At 39.9% G+C, this 17,247-nt stretch overlaps 1 protein-coding gene across 4 annotated transcripts in view; it reads right to left on the minus strand.

The window, feature by feature from the left end:
• Positions 1-17,247, minus strand: part of MPPED2 (metallophosphoesterase domain containing 2) — a 130,387-nt gene that overhangs the window by 53,602 nt on the left and 59,538 nt on the right. For all 4 annotated transcript variants that reach the window (XM_054828777.1, XM_054828779.1, XM_054828776.1 and 1 more), the window contains one exon: positions 15,806-15,987. In XM_054828777.1, coding sequence (XP_054684752.1) covers positions 15,806-15,987 — 182 coding nt within the window. The remainder of the gene's footprint in view (positions 1-15,805; positions 15,988-17,247) is intronic.

A 17,247-nucleotide genomic window follows, 5' to 3' on the forward strand; every position in this document is an offset into this window, starting at 1 on the left:
GCTGCCTGTGCAAGTGAATCAACTCCAATTTATGTTATATCATATAGGCTTCAGAAGTGCAAAACTAGCCATGGAGCATTCACCTATAACCAACCACGTACACATCTGGAGATAAAGAGCGAAGGACGAGATTTGGTGTGGTACCCATGGAGTTCCAGCCCCCACAGCAGCGCAGGTTGCTCTCAGTTGCCTGGCCAGAGCTGCCCAAGCTGCCCGCCGATGGGTGGCCGGCAAGGACAACCTGCAGAACCTGCTACTGTCCTGCAGCTCACTAACTCCTCATGGAAGTTCTCATGGAAAGCCCACTGCATCTCAGGGCTATGGTTACTCTCTCTTCCCAGCATTTACAGCACAATTGCAATGCTCATAGGGCCCTTTCAGCTTTTTAAAAGAAAGAATATCTCAAAGGCTCCAATTTCACCTTTGGCAGCAACAAATGAGTCAGATTGTGTAAGTACAGTTATGTAGACTAGAGTTTTCAAGTGATAAGCTGGACTTCTCACACCAACGATCAACTGCAAGTACGGAGATCCTAAACTGGGTAGGAAAACCAAACATCTTTTCTAGGATGAGACTGACCAACTGACTGGGGAAATGTTCCAGTTGTTTTAATCGAACAGCCTTCACAAAAAGTCCTCAATGGAATAGTTAAAACTGATGTCAACCAACATACTAGCTCAAAACGTAACCCACGTTTACCTCTGTGTCTGTAGAAATCTACAGAATGAAATAATTAAAACCAAAAAAAGCAGGCAAATAAAAAGACATGACATGCACAAAACCAGAATATGCTTCTAAAGAAGTACAAAGAGCTGAAGTACAAGATCTCTCAAAACCTTCTCGATTAAAGTATTCTACCTGCTTTTTAAACTATCATTGGTTTGGATGCTTTTTTTTTTTTAATCCCTCTCCAAAAGAAAATTTTGGAGAAAGAAAAACACAGGCAAAACACACATGGGCAACACAGCAAGAGGAGTAGATGAATGAAAGTTTAACTGTTTTGCCTTTATGCAAAGAAAACATCAGACCACAGCACAGGGAGAAGCAAAGGCTGAGACCCTTGAATTCCTGTGATAAATCTAAAGCTTGTACATTAAAGCTCGCCTTTGTTGAAAACGCTGTTAGACACAACAAAACAGAAATGTTAGGTAAGTGCAAGCTCTGCCTCTGACCTTTCACTCTGTAACCGTCAGGCTTCATTAATTTTCACAAGGCCTGACAGCTCTAGCGTTAATACTCACACTTGCGGATCGAGCCACACAGCAGGTTCAGACTGCTACCTTCTCCTCTGAAACTCATGCATTAGGATTTCTTCCATGCTGGCAATGGAAAACCAAGTCTAAGAAACATTAAACACAAAAAACTACGTTACAATAATGCCAAGGTTGAGTCATAAACCCATGAAAGCAAGGAAGTATCGAGTGAATCTTGCCTCAGCATCTACAAGTCGGCTACGTAGAGCCCAGGCGCTGCAGGCCCGCAGGTACAGGTGCTACGTAACCTATACGGGCACATAGGAGAAGTCTGACGCTGCGGAACCAGCGGCACCTGATACCAAGTGCTTCCACTCCTCCTCTCTGCCACAGGTAAAGGTAGTGAATTTTGCACAACGCGGGGCCGTAACGTGGCCAAGCGCGGTGTGAAGCCTGAGCAGGGCCATATACCATGCAGAACCTGGTTAACTATGGGTCTGATTTAGCGACGCTCTGCCTTGGTAACGATTCCTTGCTTTTATGTATTTATGTCTCAACCATAACATTATTCTAATGTAACTGTTTGTGATTAATATCCTTCTTCTCTGTGGTAAAAGAAAAAAACAAAAAAAAAGGAGCATAACTTAAGCAACAATCTTTTGTTTCACTTGAGCGCTGTTCCATGCCTTCCTCAGCGTTATTCGGACGTAACTTGTGTCGGGTTTTGATCTCAAAGTTGTTTTGAATTCCACTCGGCTACCATTATTGAAACATTTTTTTCTTGAAACATGAAAGCTTCACTAAAGTTTTACCAATTAATACATGGCATTTATTTGTTTTGAAACAGACAGAATCTGAAGTTTTTGTTTAGTTTAACCTCAAAAACATTCAAGCCTCCAGATTTTGCAGCTCACAGCACTGCCAACTTTAGGTGTAAAAAGTCCCCCAAACTGACTTTAAAATTAGGAAATTTGAAACAGAAGTAGCACAGATTTGTCTGCTTGCTAGTCCCTGGCAAGGCTTTCTTTGCAGGCTTGTAATTATGGAACCTAAAAGATGGAGCTTTCAAGAAAAACGATAATAAAAAAAAAAACCCTTTAACTTAAAAAAGCTGACAGCTATGAAGTTTCCCTTTAAATTTAGCAAATTCTGAGAACACCCTTGCTGCGAATCACAATAGCTTTATTTTTTCCATTTTTGAAAGCGATTCTTGCAGAAATGGCAGTTCCTGCTACCCTTCTCCTTCCCGTAGCAAAGCAATACGTGAAGGACTACTCCGACCGCTTTGGTGCTACGTGCATACTTTCAAAGAGATCCTTCAAGTGAAATAACATTCACTTGGGAAAATATATAATGCTTTAAGGCAAGAACATCTTTTGTCTGGCAGAGTTGAAGGGTGTTCCTCTAAACAGAATTACCCCACATTTACACTTGTGGTGAGATTTGCATCGAGCCCCCTGTAGTTTAAGGTCTATATATAGTGCACGTATACTGCAAATATATAGAAATACGTTATATTTTGTCCAACATAATTCTACATTTTTGTCTTGTGATCGAGATCTTAATGTACCAGGGCTGACAAGTTTTAGACTGATTTCAGCTCAGTGTGATTTGAAATGGCTCAGATCTTAAATTCTGAATAGCGAGGCTGAGAACGGGAACATAAACTCGGCCTTCACAGTGCCAGTGGGGCTAAGTAGAAATGTTCTCCTTGAACTTGATTAAGACTAAATTGAAAAGGAACATTTTTGGTTACTATTACATTAGGCTAAAATATAGAAATGAACCCTAATACTATCTAAATCTAATAAGAAAAAGCCATCTCTATTTCAAAATTTTCAAAGCATTCTCTATAAATGCATCACAGATCAATTTACATGGTACTTTTGCCAATAAGCAAAACGAAATCACAGGTTCCAATTGGCTTAACTCATATTGGAAAGTGCGAAAGCAAATGCTAGAAAATGCAATTACTGCAAACAAACTCCATTTTCTCCACTCAGGAGGGAATTTCAGGGAACATTTTATTGCCCTCAAATAATATTTCTAAAGGCATCAATACACAATTCTATTTTCTTTTCGGAGTCCCTCACACTTTATAACCTAATCCTCCGTACAGAAACTCACCAGATTTTGAAATAATACATTGGTTGTTGATATTACCTTGTGCGCACACATATTGTATCAATTTAAATGATTTTTCTCCATGAATCTTAAGAATATAAAACCCAACAGTCACTGTCTGACACAAACAGATCTGGACCTACTACCCTTTGTCTCTGTAATTTACAATTCCAATTAAGTCTTTTTTTCTAAAATAAATGAATAAAAGCCATCAAAAAGGAGGTCATCTTGAGAAACAATTATACAGAAAGTAATTAAGCTAATCGTAATTATCACAGACAATGTCTCGGTATTTTCACGTACATATTTTTTCACACTGCAAAAGGCCAGCGAATGCTAAGGACAAGATTTTCCAGACAAAGTAAAATCTTTATTTAAATGAGAAACAAGTCTGGATATCAGTTCTTCACTACTTACTGAAGGCAATAAGAATTATAAATGCAGGACCTAGATCCAGATTCTGCCCCAGATTTTTCTGTCTTAGGGACAGGGACCTTTATGTGAGCAGCAGAACTTCTTTTTCTGTCTCCAGGACTGAAACACACACCTCTACCAGGATACTTCTGAGATCTATCTACCTACCTACTTCAAGATAAATAAATCCATCAGGAAACACATATAATCACCAAAAACATTCTCTTGTGTCTCTCCTCTTTCAACTTGTTCCCATTACTTGTTTTCTCATTTTTAAATGAAAGTCTTTGAGGCTTACAATGCACGAAGCAGCAGGCAGATGCCTCCCTCTACCTCGCAGCCTGGTAAAGCCTAGTCAATATTTCTGAAAAAATCCCTCCAGATGCCACCTTTTTTCTGTATCCCAGCAGGGTAGTCACAGCATTTCTTACGAGAAGAAAAATCTCAAATACATAAACAAGAAACTTCTGATAAGTATTTTAATTTTCTTTCTATAAAGAGTATATTTTCCATAACTTCTCAATTTTTATATGTGGAACTGAAACTCTTTCTGTCAAAATTATGATTTTAAAGTACATTGTTGGTAAAAATATAAAACATACTGGGGATCACACTTAACTGACTACCAATACCAATGTAATGTGGATAAGTTCTCACGATGACAAGGGAAAAAAATAAGCAAGGACAGCAAGAATAATCACAAGGAAAAGAAACTGAAAGGAAAAATAAGAAATAAGATAAAATATTTTTTAAATATCCCAAAGGTTTTAAAAGCAGGACCATCAGCGTTTTAATAACTCTGAGAATGTAACATTCTCCAGCACGCTAAAACAATTAGCTGCTTTTGAAACTTTACCCTGGGATCATGTTTTGTGCTTTTACTTGTAAACAATGAGAAGCAAGTTTGATATTCCAAGGTGGTTTTAAACATATTTTCAGATGGCGATGCTGATGTTTGTTAGGAATTTTCCCTCGTTTTTATAAGTCGGAAGAGGAGCAATCTAAAACCTGAACTAAGCTCCATTTCTAGCAGCAGCCTGATACTGATTTGACAGCACCAGGTACTGAATTTCAGAACTCCCTCCACAATTCTTCCCTGAAATTTTTACAGAGGATAAAAACTAAAGAGGAGGTACAGAGAGAACACAAACACAATTTACAGTCAACTAAAAATATTCAGGCAGGTCTTTATGAACCTCCTTTATTATTTTCTGAATCCCACATTTAAATTTACTATTCTAAATAAACCTAAACATTCCATTTAGTCTTTCAAGACGAACTTGGATACCAGGAATCTCCTGAGCCCTGTAAGGAAATTCCTTCTAATAACCCAGACCACAGAGAGGTTTCTTAGCTACTAAAGGAGACAACCGAATCACTCCAGCTGTATCATGTTATTACAAGGAACTGAATTCCTCTTATGCAGTGGTTTTTTCCTAGCCACCTAGAATTGCCTGAGCAGAATGGCACACAGCCTCAGATACCTCCCCTGTCAGCTTAAGCACATCTAGTAACCCCAGGTGAAACTCTTACCTTTCCTATCCTTGTTACTACAAGTACATAGGCCCTCTGCTGCAGTTGCCTCTGATCCTTAGTAAGGATAAGAGTAAACACCTATCCTACCGAAGTAGTGAAATGTTTTTAAATCAAGTTAAATGGATATGTGTGATTTTATGGTACCTGTATCTGTGCCCTTGAATTTACAGTAACATTTTCACAAGGTGCTGGAAAATCTGTACGATGCAGCATCTGTACTTTCCTTCTGTGTACAGAAGTACACCAAGGATCCTGGTACATGAATAAATATTTCTCTGTAATTAAATGCTATCATTAACTCTTGGGGCATGCAGCGTTTGCAATTTTTCATCTAGTGTGCTTTCTGCAGAATAGGGTCTCTCTTGACTCACCCATTTTAGCCATCACTTCTAGACTTTAAAAAAAAAAAAGGAATGAAAAAACTGCTGTAAAAAAGCATGATATGCAGACCTTAAGTTTTGCTGAATAAAGCGACAGCTAGAGTTAATCAGAGCAGGTCATTAAGACAAAGCACTAAGAGAGCAGCTATTTCAGTCACTTACACAAAGGTAACAATTTATTTCTTATTTATACTCCTTTCTGCTAAGGTTCTGCCCTTTCACCTCAAAGGCAAGCATCATTGTTTTTACAGCTGGCTTCACGGAAGCATTTGTTTATGAATGGCTATATTGCTTCCACTCTAACTGTACACACATCCTCTCCAGTAACCCGCTCAGATACCAGGACCCGTTTTAAGAGGGATAGCCAGAGCTGTCAGTCACCGGAGCAGCGGTCGCCAGGGCAGGCGGGTGACGGCCACAGCAGGGCATCCCTTCCGCCGTCCTCGCTCAGGCAATCCCTCCCCGCCTTTCACACTCCAGCTAATGGCACAGGATTATAATTTACAACCAGGAGACTGCAAATGGCAAATAGCTTTCCCTATAGCCCAACCAGTGCTAGGCTGGGAATTAATTCGGCAGAGGTTTTGCGAGGGGACATTAGTCTGGGACCTTTACTCTCAGGGCCACGAGTATTGCTAGAGCTACTTCATTTTATTCCCAGTGACCACCGAAGCTTGCAGCAGGGACAGAGGAGAGCTGAAGGAACAAACTTCTTTCCCCACAATAATGCTCAGGAGACATCTGCACAAAACCGCACGAAACGTCACGGTTGCCTTCCAGCTTTTCTGCTCATCTCTCAGGAGTGAAGGCAAATGCCAAATGCTGCTTCGGGAGTGGGGAGCCTTAAGAGGAATATATGGGAGAGAGAAGCTCAGGTAAAAGTAAGGAAATGCAGGCAACTTTTTGTCATTTGGAGCTCTGTTTTAAACTGAAACTCTCTGTGTTTCTGTGGCTGGTCACATTTTTAAAAAAATAAAAATTAACGGCAACATTCAGAAGAAAAGGAGCTATTGCACTCTGATACCCAGCCTGGCCTGCAATATTAAAGATTCTGGCTCATTACAGAAGATGTACATAATTCTGAGGTCTTTAAGGTTCACTTATCGACAAGTCACAGGAAATTCAAAGAACAGAGTGTTCCTGAGTTTTCATTTCTTAATTTGATTAACTTGGGAAGAAACGAAGCTCTGGAAAAAGCAGGTGGATCTCCGCTACTCATTTGTCTCCCTCTTCTTTGTAGCCTCCGTCCCTCCCCCAGCGTGATGCTATTTTGTTCTCTCCTGTGTTGGCTTTGCATCTTCTTGCCTCTCTCCTTACAGCGCTGTCCCCCGTTGTGCTGCTTTGTTCCTTCTCTACTAAACGTACCATCAATAGTAAGCGAGGGTTTGGTAACCGTCACCTCACAGCTGGGGGGGTAGGATGAGAACAGAGAGACCAGAACAGCTCCGTGAAGTGAGACACCGAGGTGACCCGAGCCTCCAAGCGATCTCAAGTCAGTTCCCGAAGCTGTGGAAGAGCCACCACAAACAGACCCACGCATCAGCCAAACGCCAAGACTGGCCCGGCGCCGTGGGACGTGGCAGCAGAAGGGGTCCTCCCAGCCTTGCACCAGGGTCACCAAGAGAAGACGACATTGCCTGTGGTTCTTGTAACCACGCTACGGAGCAAGCATCCTTATTCACGCTGTCGTCCTCAGGACAACAAAGCAGGATAAAGAAAATGCCAATTCCTTTGGCTCTGGGAGAAGGGGTTCTCTTCTCCTTTTTCTCCAGGGGTACCAGATTGCCCACGAATATAACACCCGTCCTCCGAAATCAATATACTCCCTAAATACAGCCAACAAAGATTTCAAGCTCTTCTAACAGGCGTGACCAGGATGAGTGGGAGAGGTGGAGTTGCACGGGTCTTTCTTTCGCAGCCCTTTTGTGCCGAGACACATCATTCCCGATACATAAAAAGCATGCAGAGTTTGTCCACGCTCAAATACCCAGCTCCAGCCCACTGCAACAAGAGGGTTAATTAACAAGCCATGCAGGCTGATTATAGCCAGCAAGAAGCAACAATCTATTTTTCTTTAACAAAAAAAAGTAGTCAGTAATTCTTGGAACATTTATTAACCTCCTAGTATAGGCAATTACTGTAAGATAAAGGTCTGCCAGTCTTGCGCTAACATAATCTGCTGCATGTTGCTTTTCTACAGCACAGTCATGTCCACGACAGTGTGAATAAATGCTAACATTTGATTTTTAAGCTTGATTCAACCCCCCCCCATCTAAGATTTTTAGCAGATCTTCACTCTCAGTGGATGGCCACAAAAAAAAAAAATCATTTCATACAAGCCAAAAAAACCCACAGGATGGCATTTCCCTGAGATGCTGCTTTGTAGCTCAATTTAAGGTAATCTCACACATTTCCTAACATGCAGAACTGCAAAGAGGAAGGGGAGCGGGAGGCACAAAACCCAAAGATCATTCCTGCTGTCTGTTAGGTTCTGTAGTCGCATACAACATAAAAAAAACCCAAACCAGTGGTGATTAAAAAAAAAAAAAAAAGCCTCTGTAATAGACAGGACACTGCCAACCAGCTTTAAATTGAATTACACAGCCTGCTAATCTTTATGATGAAATAAAATTTCTTTGAACACTACACATTATACTAAAATCTGCAGTGCTTTCTCCCCCCACCAGCCCCAAGCTCTCTCTGCTCAAAGCAACTCCTCCACCCCGAAACCATTGTTCTTTCTAAACAGGAATGTGATGCTCTACTAACAGAAAGACGTCTTATTTTAACTAGATATTGTTAATACGGTGTGTGTGATGTGAAAATTTAGGAGAGGCATTTTTGCACTTTGGATTTTTGATGCAACATTTAATTTGTAAGTGGCAAAATAAATCGATGGTGTACAAAGAATACACACTTTGACCGCTTTCCAGTGAAACGATTCTCATGTTATGATATGCGGCTGCAGCAGGAACGCTGCAAGAAGAATTTGATGACAATGTCTATAAAACTTTCTATATGGGTGGCATTACTTGTTTCATGTCTGGTCAATACAACAACCATAAATCTTTGTTCTGTTTTAAAGTGGATTTGCGGGAAAGAGGGAATTGAAAGGAAGAATTATTTTGGTTATTTTATAAATTTGTTTTGGTTATGGTTTGTTATTTGAAACCTGATCCCAGAAATGACTGAGCAATTATTGTGATTGAAAGTCCTGTCCAAGACTTGTGCAATACTTTCCAATGCTCGCTGCCCCCTTTCTTTCATTGAAAATTACCAAATGAATCTGAGGTTTAAACATATAAAGAGCCACTCAATCCAGAACATTATTCTCTTTGAAAGCACATTTCACCTGAGCCAAGTTTTCTAATGGCTGTCAAATAACACCTTAACGTTTGGTTTGACTGATCATAGCAGGTAGTACACAACTTTATGTATAGAGTATTTTACACTCTCTCTCTAGTAAATTAGTGACTACAGTTGAGAAAAACCCCCTCAAAGTTTCTCTGTATTCCATTAACAGAGAAAAAATAGTTTCTTGTTAAATTTCTTTATGAAAAGTTGCCAGGAATAACAAGAACAAAGCAAGAAACAACTGAACAGGTAGGAATAAACTTACACTGCTCCTCATGCACAAATTCCACTTCAGTCAGTGGAAATTTTACTATCTTGACACTCATTTCCATACAATTTCTCCTCTTTTACCATTTAGGTTATGCTTCTAGGGTTCTGTGTTAGACAAAGCATCTAGTATCTGACTCAGAGCAGAGGATAAATATGAAGATGCAGCCATAATAACCATAGCACAAAAGTAGAATTTTGCACTTTTTTCATTTTGTTTTCACATTTCACTGTAGATTGCTACATCAGGAAAATGTTATTTAGCCTATTACCAAAAATCCATATGGCTGTATTTTCCCACTATTTCATAAATACAATAAAATGCAACATTCAGATTATTTTCATATTCCTCTGAGAAGAAAAAAAATTGAAATTAGTATTAATATATCTTTTAAAAATGTATGCAAATAAAAGCTGAGTATTGATGATTAATTTAGTCAAGCCATATGGGAATTTAAAACTAAGTACAAATGAGAATTTAATAGTGACATTAAACACAGTTCAAGTTAGAGCAAAAGCAAAGGAAATCTTCTGAAGTAGTGATACTGCAATGAGATCTAAATAAACTTGGAAGAAGTTTTTAAAAAATTTACCGTAAGGACACAGTGAGATTCAAATCCCAGAGAACTAAAGGGGGAGGGGGGGACGGGGGGGGACGACGGACGGACGACAGACACGGGGGGACCAAGCCAACTATCAAACCAAAAAAACTTGAAGATGACTCTAGATTTCATCATACTAAATGTGGAGGTTTTTTTAAAAGAAATTGCATCAACATGTTCCAAACTCGTAATATTCAGCACCTATTAGCAATGAAAATTAATAAGCAAGTACACACACCAAAGCTGTCCGTACAGGCTCGCCAGCGCACCTTCAGGTCTCTGCTATTCTGCAGTTCGGAGCATCTCTGAAGTAGGCAGCCAGCATGGCCTGGATCCTGCAAATCAGACGCAAGTCCTACCGCTATCCGAGGGACAGCGGAACGCCAACGGAAGAGTCAACTGCCATCAGCAGCCAGCTCAACCTCTTTTTGAAGTAAAGTATCCCATCCCAGCGCCTGAAGCCTAAAGATGCTCCTCATCAGAGCCGCTCGCAGAAGACATAGCTGTTTTCAAAATTAGACTAATAGATTTTCCAGGGACCTGCTTCCCTCTCTCCCAGAACAGCTGTGCAAAACTCATACGTACTTACAGGATTAAAGCTACCTCAGCGTTTTCTTTCACTTGCAACAAATGCAAATTTTTTTTTAAGTGCTGAGAGTTTTGTTCATCAAAATGTTATGTTTAGTCAGTTATTCACTCTAGCTATAACAAGCAGAGCAATGTAGGGTTCAAAATATGCTCCAGATGGTAAAAGCACAAATCAGAAATAAATCAATTTATAAAAATAGGAAGAGATTTGGTTTTATTGCCATAATTTTACAATATTCATAAGCTTCCTTCTGGTTCAAAATTAGTTCAAAATACTTTAAGCTAATATCCTTCTAAATTTGGAGAAATTTAGAACTCACTGATTTGTTTTTATTAAAGAAGTATCATGTCAGATGCTAAAATAATTCACACCAGAAATATACTTTTAAGGAGCAAAAGTTCTCAAGAACAAGTACTTTGTCACAATGAAACTGTCTGCAGTGCACATTAGCAAAAGGAACACACGCACACAAACCCCTAAATGAAATACGCCTGGAGAGACGATGAAGCCTAGATAAAATGAGGGAATAACCGAGCAGACCAGAGAGACTGAGAAAGGACACAAGAGGAATGTGACCCTGAATTTTTAAACAGTGGTAAGAGCTAGATCTTACTATTATACTATTTTGTTACAGTTAATTTTTTCTTTTTTAAATTATACTATCTTCAAGATCAAATATTATTTTGGCAGGTGTCTGGCTTACAGTTTTGGATATTATTTCAAATTTCTACAGTACTAATGCAGAAATCTAAGTGTAGACTGGAACCAAGTGGCTGTCCGTACCTCCGAGAGCAACACCATTATTTCCAAACGCTCTTCCCATTTTTTCATCTATTCCATGTAACAGCCAGCAATTCCAAGCTGAAGCTGCTATTTTCAATAACTAAACATTCACACAAAAATGGACTTTAAAAGAACTGGCAATATGTTTCTGAGGACCACATCCATACGTGCAGAGTGCAACAGGAAAACCTTCACGTTAAAATAGTATAATCATTCTTTTCTTCTCACTTTAAGTAACATGATGGAGGAACTACACCACAGGAAAAAAAAGCTGAATATTTATTTTAGCTCTATCGACAATGTTTATACTAAAGGCAAGGATATATTACAGGTGAAGAAATATTTGTTCCAGTACAAACCCATATGTGTTTGGCCACTAAACCATTCACAAAGTTCCTCAAGTCATTATCCCACAGAAATGACAAGAAATATGCATTCAAAACAAAAGCAAGACATGAAATAAAAACATGTCATGAAACAGTCAAGTCGCTAAATTCCAGAACAACTCATAAAAACCCGAGCCACATTCTAGTCTCAGCTCCGCAGACATTAACCAGCAGTAATTTCACCTACTGGATTTATTCGCATCCACCACTGTGGAAATTTGCCTAGTTCGTCCAGTAATACGCCTTAGATTAGAAATCTTGCATGGAAAAAATAAAAATAAAAATCCAAAACAAAAAAATGAACACAGTAAGAGATAACCACTAGATAAAAAAGAACAAAACTGGCTATTTGAGAAAAATGACTAAAGCAGATGCAAATTATTCACACAAGTAAGGATATGCACAATCAGGCCCATACTAATTGAGCACAATAAACATATCGTCACTCATTAAAGATCTATCTGCTTGAATTTATCTTTGCTTTCTCTTCAGTTCTTATGAGTTATTCAATCACTTCCCATCAGGCAGGAGAGGAAATATTGCACTATGAAGACAGAGCTATAATTAAATATTCCTGTATTTCCTTTCCCATATATGACAATGAGAATGGATGGGAAAAACATGAACAGTGATAATAATAGTATGTTGAAACATTCAGTAGGAAATATACTGAGCATAGGAAAACATCTTAATTCTTCCTCAGCACATAATGCTGTGTTTACTGCAAGGTCAGTTAAGTTGCCATAAAGGATTTTTAATGAAAACAATTATAAATTTAAAATAACTGTGTTTAAAGCATTTAACAGTCACTAAGGTCAAGTGATTACAGCAGTTACAAGACCCAAGGGACATGTTCACACCAAAACAAAGTGAATAAATTACCTCAGCCAGTGTATGTAATCACTAAGTGACCACAGAGGTTACTCAATGTATGAGCCCAGACGACTTTCATGCAAAACCAATAACGAAAATTTATCAGCCAAAGGGAAAAAAACCTAAGATTAGTAAAAGTTGCGAGAAGGGCCGAGAGCTAGGAGGAGCGGGAAAGAGGGCGCAGAGAGCAGGTTCTGTGATCTGGCTGCAGAGACAAGGAAGAAGGGTGAATATTACTGAAAGAGATGGACAAGATGCTGAACATTTTGCTCAGGTGAGATACCCACAGAGGTGCAAAGGGATCCAAGACCCACAAAACAGAAAATTGTGGGGCTGACAGAAGTGCTCTCAGCCCTATAAAACTCTGGCATATGTAACACCCAGTGAAGTACAAGCCAGGCAGGGGTTCTGAATAATCATTTTTTAACTTCTCCCTTGGTTTTACTGCCAAGAAAATTATGGACAGTTACAGTGTCTTAGTTATCCCATTATATAATCCTAGTGGAGATGAGGGCTTGTTTTGTTACCCCAGAGTGGGTAAAATAAGCTGTAGAACGAAGCCTAGCTTTGATCTCACTTCTCTCCCTCAAGGTATAAACGATACAGATGCCTTGTCTTCATTACCGCTTTACAACACGATCGCCAGTGGAGAAAACCACGCACACAAAAGATATGAAAACCCCTTTCCAGAAGGGCAATGCTGTATTTGATGGGAGTCCTCAGTGCCTTGCTTTAGAATAAGGTTCCTGCCAACTATGATGAAAAAAGATGCCTCCCACTATATGGCAGAAGAAAAAGGAATCCTGCTTGTTCCTGCCTGCCACTGGTATATATTTTTGAAACCATTACATGCCATCGCCTCACAACCTTGAAAGTATTAATCTTCACAATATACATAGTAAATAGTAAAATGCGGTTACTCCCATTTTGCAGATAGGAGCCTGAAATAAAGCGGCAAAAGGGCATGCCTGACTTCATAGTGTTTTGATTCCAGAGGAGGAGAGGATGGCACTGGAACAAGTATTCACCAATGCAACAAGATTCCTCGGGGGAATCAATTTGCTGCCTCACCTTATGCCAGAAACCTAATAACTGGTACTGTCATATGTATGAAAATGCAAGTGGACTCTCTGCATGTAAAAAAAACCTAAAAAAAAAAAACAAACCCCAACCTAAAGAAGTTTTCTCTGTAGCTGGGACATGAAAGCCTGAGGCCAAAGCCAGTAGGTCCTCACACAGTCAAAGCTTCCCCTTTCAATGACACTGACTGCCAAAGAATGCAAAACCTGGTTTCTCAGATAAGTATCATACTGACTCCTATAAAACTATACACATGCTAAGAAAGTCCCATGGTAAATGATTGAGGTCAGAACAAAACCTGTTCAAAGGGTTGTAATTCTTCTGTTGCAAATGTTAAACCAAGGACCTATGTGACAAAATAACATCATCATGAAACACCCGTTAAATACAAGGAATGCCAAGTGGCTGCCGATTACCATAAGATTCCCTACGAAAGGGTGAACACGCACTAGCGGATTGCTTGTTCTGGCTTTCAGCAGTATTGAGTTAGCATTTTCAGATGCCAAGCACTAGACGTGGGCTCTGGCTGTATCAAAACAGTACTTGTGAAATGACCCAAAGTCCAAAGAGGAACTTTGGCAACCAGGAGCTGCTTTTAGCGGTGCATTCATGGTAGACTTTGGAGGTCTCTGCTCTCCAGAAAGCAACTCCGTTCCTGGAGCTGCCTAACATCTGTAAAAACTGAACCTCGTTGCACAGCAGCGCTGCCTAGCTTCTCTAGGAGGACTGATGCTCAGTAGGACCACACCGTCCACTCCCCATGAAGCTGTGCGGCCTCCCACTGCCCTTGTGTTGCTTGCTCCTCTTCCTCCTTCACAACACCAACATTTACAGGTTATCACAAAGAACACACAAAAGTTGAGGAAGATGATTCCTACAGTGTCTCTTCCCTCAACCTATATACTTCTACATAGTATCACCTACTTCTCGTACCACTTCTTACTTCCTGACCCTGCAATTACATTCCTAGAAAAATGATAGTTTTGAGACCATAAAATGTAGTACAGCTTTCTAGAAACAAGAACAATAAAACTAAATTACGGTAATATGGCAGTATCTGGAAGCCCCAATCTCACATGCACAGCAATAGAGAGAAGGAAAAACGTTCTTTAAAACTGGGCTATGGAAATCAGAGGAGGTCAGAAGGAAGATAAAAAGAACAGTATGGAGGAAAATGCAAAGGAGGGTGAAAAGAGAGAATGTGGAAGCTCTTCTATTTAAAAATTCCTTTTGTAAATCCAAATGTTCTCCACTTATCTCTTGAAGGGTCAGCCAAGGAACTCCAATGGAATAAAATGATGCTATTAAAGGCATGTAGCGATGTGGCCATCATACAGCAGGCAAGAGAGAGTGCAGTGATGGACGTAAAGCATGACGACAAAGCTATGCTTTCTAAGGTTTTAGATAATGCTGTAAATTCATTCTAATGTTTCTTGAAGATCAGCTGCTCGAGTCACCTTCATCTCTGAGTATTTCTACTCCAAGTGGTGACATGGCAGCACACAGCCAGCCTACCAGCGGCATTTACATCTGGAGCATCACACACAAGTTCCCCTCCTTCATATTGGTCTTCTGCTTTTGCAACTTAGCTGCCGTCAACTGTAGCAACAGGCTATCAAGGCACTGCTATCAAATACAGCCAAATATGAGAGGTGTTCTACCAAAGAGGCATTGAGTGCCTGCGTTCAAAGTTAAAATGCCAGTACTCTAACTCAAAGCGGACATCATGTGAATAACACCCCCAAAAAATTCTCCTCTTCGAACAGTGTTACTGATTTTGCCATCCTGTATTGTGGGAAGAAGGACTTTCCTCATTTCCAAATATGTTGTAGCTTTCAGCACTGCTTCCAATTACGGTAAACCCAAAATACAGTGGGCAATAGGTTTGACGTTGGACACAAAACCCCAGAGCATCAACAAACAGGATGCTGCATGCATTCATCTGAGGTGCCACCACCGCCTCAGCGCACACAGGAGGCCACACACAGTCCTTGCTGTGGAACGACAGAATCTTTTCCCCCAAGGTAACGCAGAAATACAGCAAAGTCTCTAAATTTGTCTTAATTAACAGAATCATACTGAGGCTAGAAACAGCACATCACATGAGGACAAGAAAAGCAAGGGTAGGGGGGATTTTCAAGTGCTCTAATTCAATTAGGAGGCAGTGACTGACACTTGGACAGGAGAGGTTAATTGGGGTCACCAAAACGCAGTAATTCCTTACCTAACCAGTCATTAAACTTCTTAACCTCTGAGGGCAGTCCCAGTTCGGTGAAATCGCCCGTGTGGAGAAGGATGTCCCCATAAGGCATCTGGATGCCATCTGTTCTGGAGTGCGTGTCTGAGACGCAGACAAATCGCGTGTGGCCCGCTGGTTTTGGAGTGTCATATGGGATAGGGTCGACCCTAAAGCAGACACATAAAGATCTCATAACAGTTACAAGGTTAAAACCCTCACATCTATTATTTCAGATATCAACACAGATCTCTCTCTATATAAGCGTGCACGCACACACATACACATCCATTTACACACCGTGCTGAAAGAAATGACTCTGTAATGCAACACCGCCAAATATCCAGAAGGGACCACAGTGCTCCTCAAATACTTACCTGGTAAGGCAGGAAGATTTAAAAAAATACACAAGATGTGGCCAGTTTCTGATACTAAAGTTAGTTTAAACATTGGAGAAAATGGATTTAAGAGACTTTGAATTCAGACATATTTTTTCTGTCACCTGCTTTATACATGAAGTAGTGCACAGGCCATTAAATAACAGGTCTTGCAGGTGGGCCAGCAACAGGCTCTCACTTCAGCTGAGCAGCTTAGCATCTGATTTTTTTCATGGGCATAGGCACTCCTACAGATTCCAGCAGGAATATTTGTTTACACACAATCACGTACATTCAGGACTGCGTCAATGAAGCCTCAAAATCGCAGAACTGAGTCTAATGACAACTTCTTATCCTCATACAAAATCCAGAGCTCATCTTCCTAAAATCTACAAATTTAGGAACTGATGTTGTAGAGCACGAAGCAACCATAGATAAAACATTTTTATCTACAATAAATGATGTTAAAATTTTAGTTTGATTGGCTATTTGCAAGCTACATTTGTTAATGTGATCTTATTGACTATATGTGATCCAGCACAGAAGTTTGGTTTTGAAGTGTTTTGTTGGTTTGTTGTTTGGAGTTTTTTTATAAATTTAAGCAAAATAGAGAAAAAATATTAGGGAAGAAAAGTACTTTATGCATACTTCGTGGTTACAAGTTCCAATTTGTGACAGAATAACTTAAAATACAAAAGGAAATCCATTGCTTGCTTTGGAATAGCAGTTCCTTCTCCGCAGAGTTACCATAACTTGATTTGCTCAACTCCTCTTGACATAGCCTGAAGTACCACACTGTAAATCAACATTTGAATAGCACAGTATCTGGATTAACACTACAGAAAATCCCATCCCAACCCCATAAAACATCAACCCATTCCACTGACATGCCACTGATCATACATACAGCTCAGCTTCAGCTAGAAGTTTTGAGGTATGTAGGAGTTATGTCAGAATAATGGTCCACTTACATCTCCAATCATCAGAGCAGTGAAACCAAGCTCTCTGTTTTTAATCACCCAAAATAATGCTGTTCTAAGACTTATTCAGACA

The sequence above is a fragment of the Grus americana genome, chromosome 5 (genome assembly GCF_028858705.1).
Source record: "Grus americana isolate bGruAme1 chromosome 5, bGruAme1.mat, whole genome shotgun sequence".
Taxonomy (NCBI): domain Eukaryota; kingdom Metazoa; phylum Chordata; class Aves; order Gruiformes; family Gruidae; genus Grus; species Grus americana.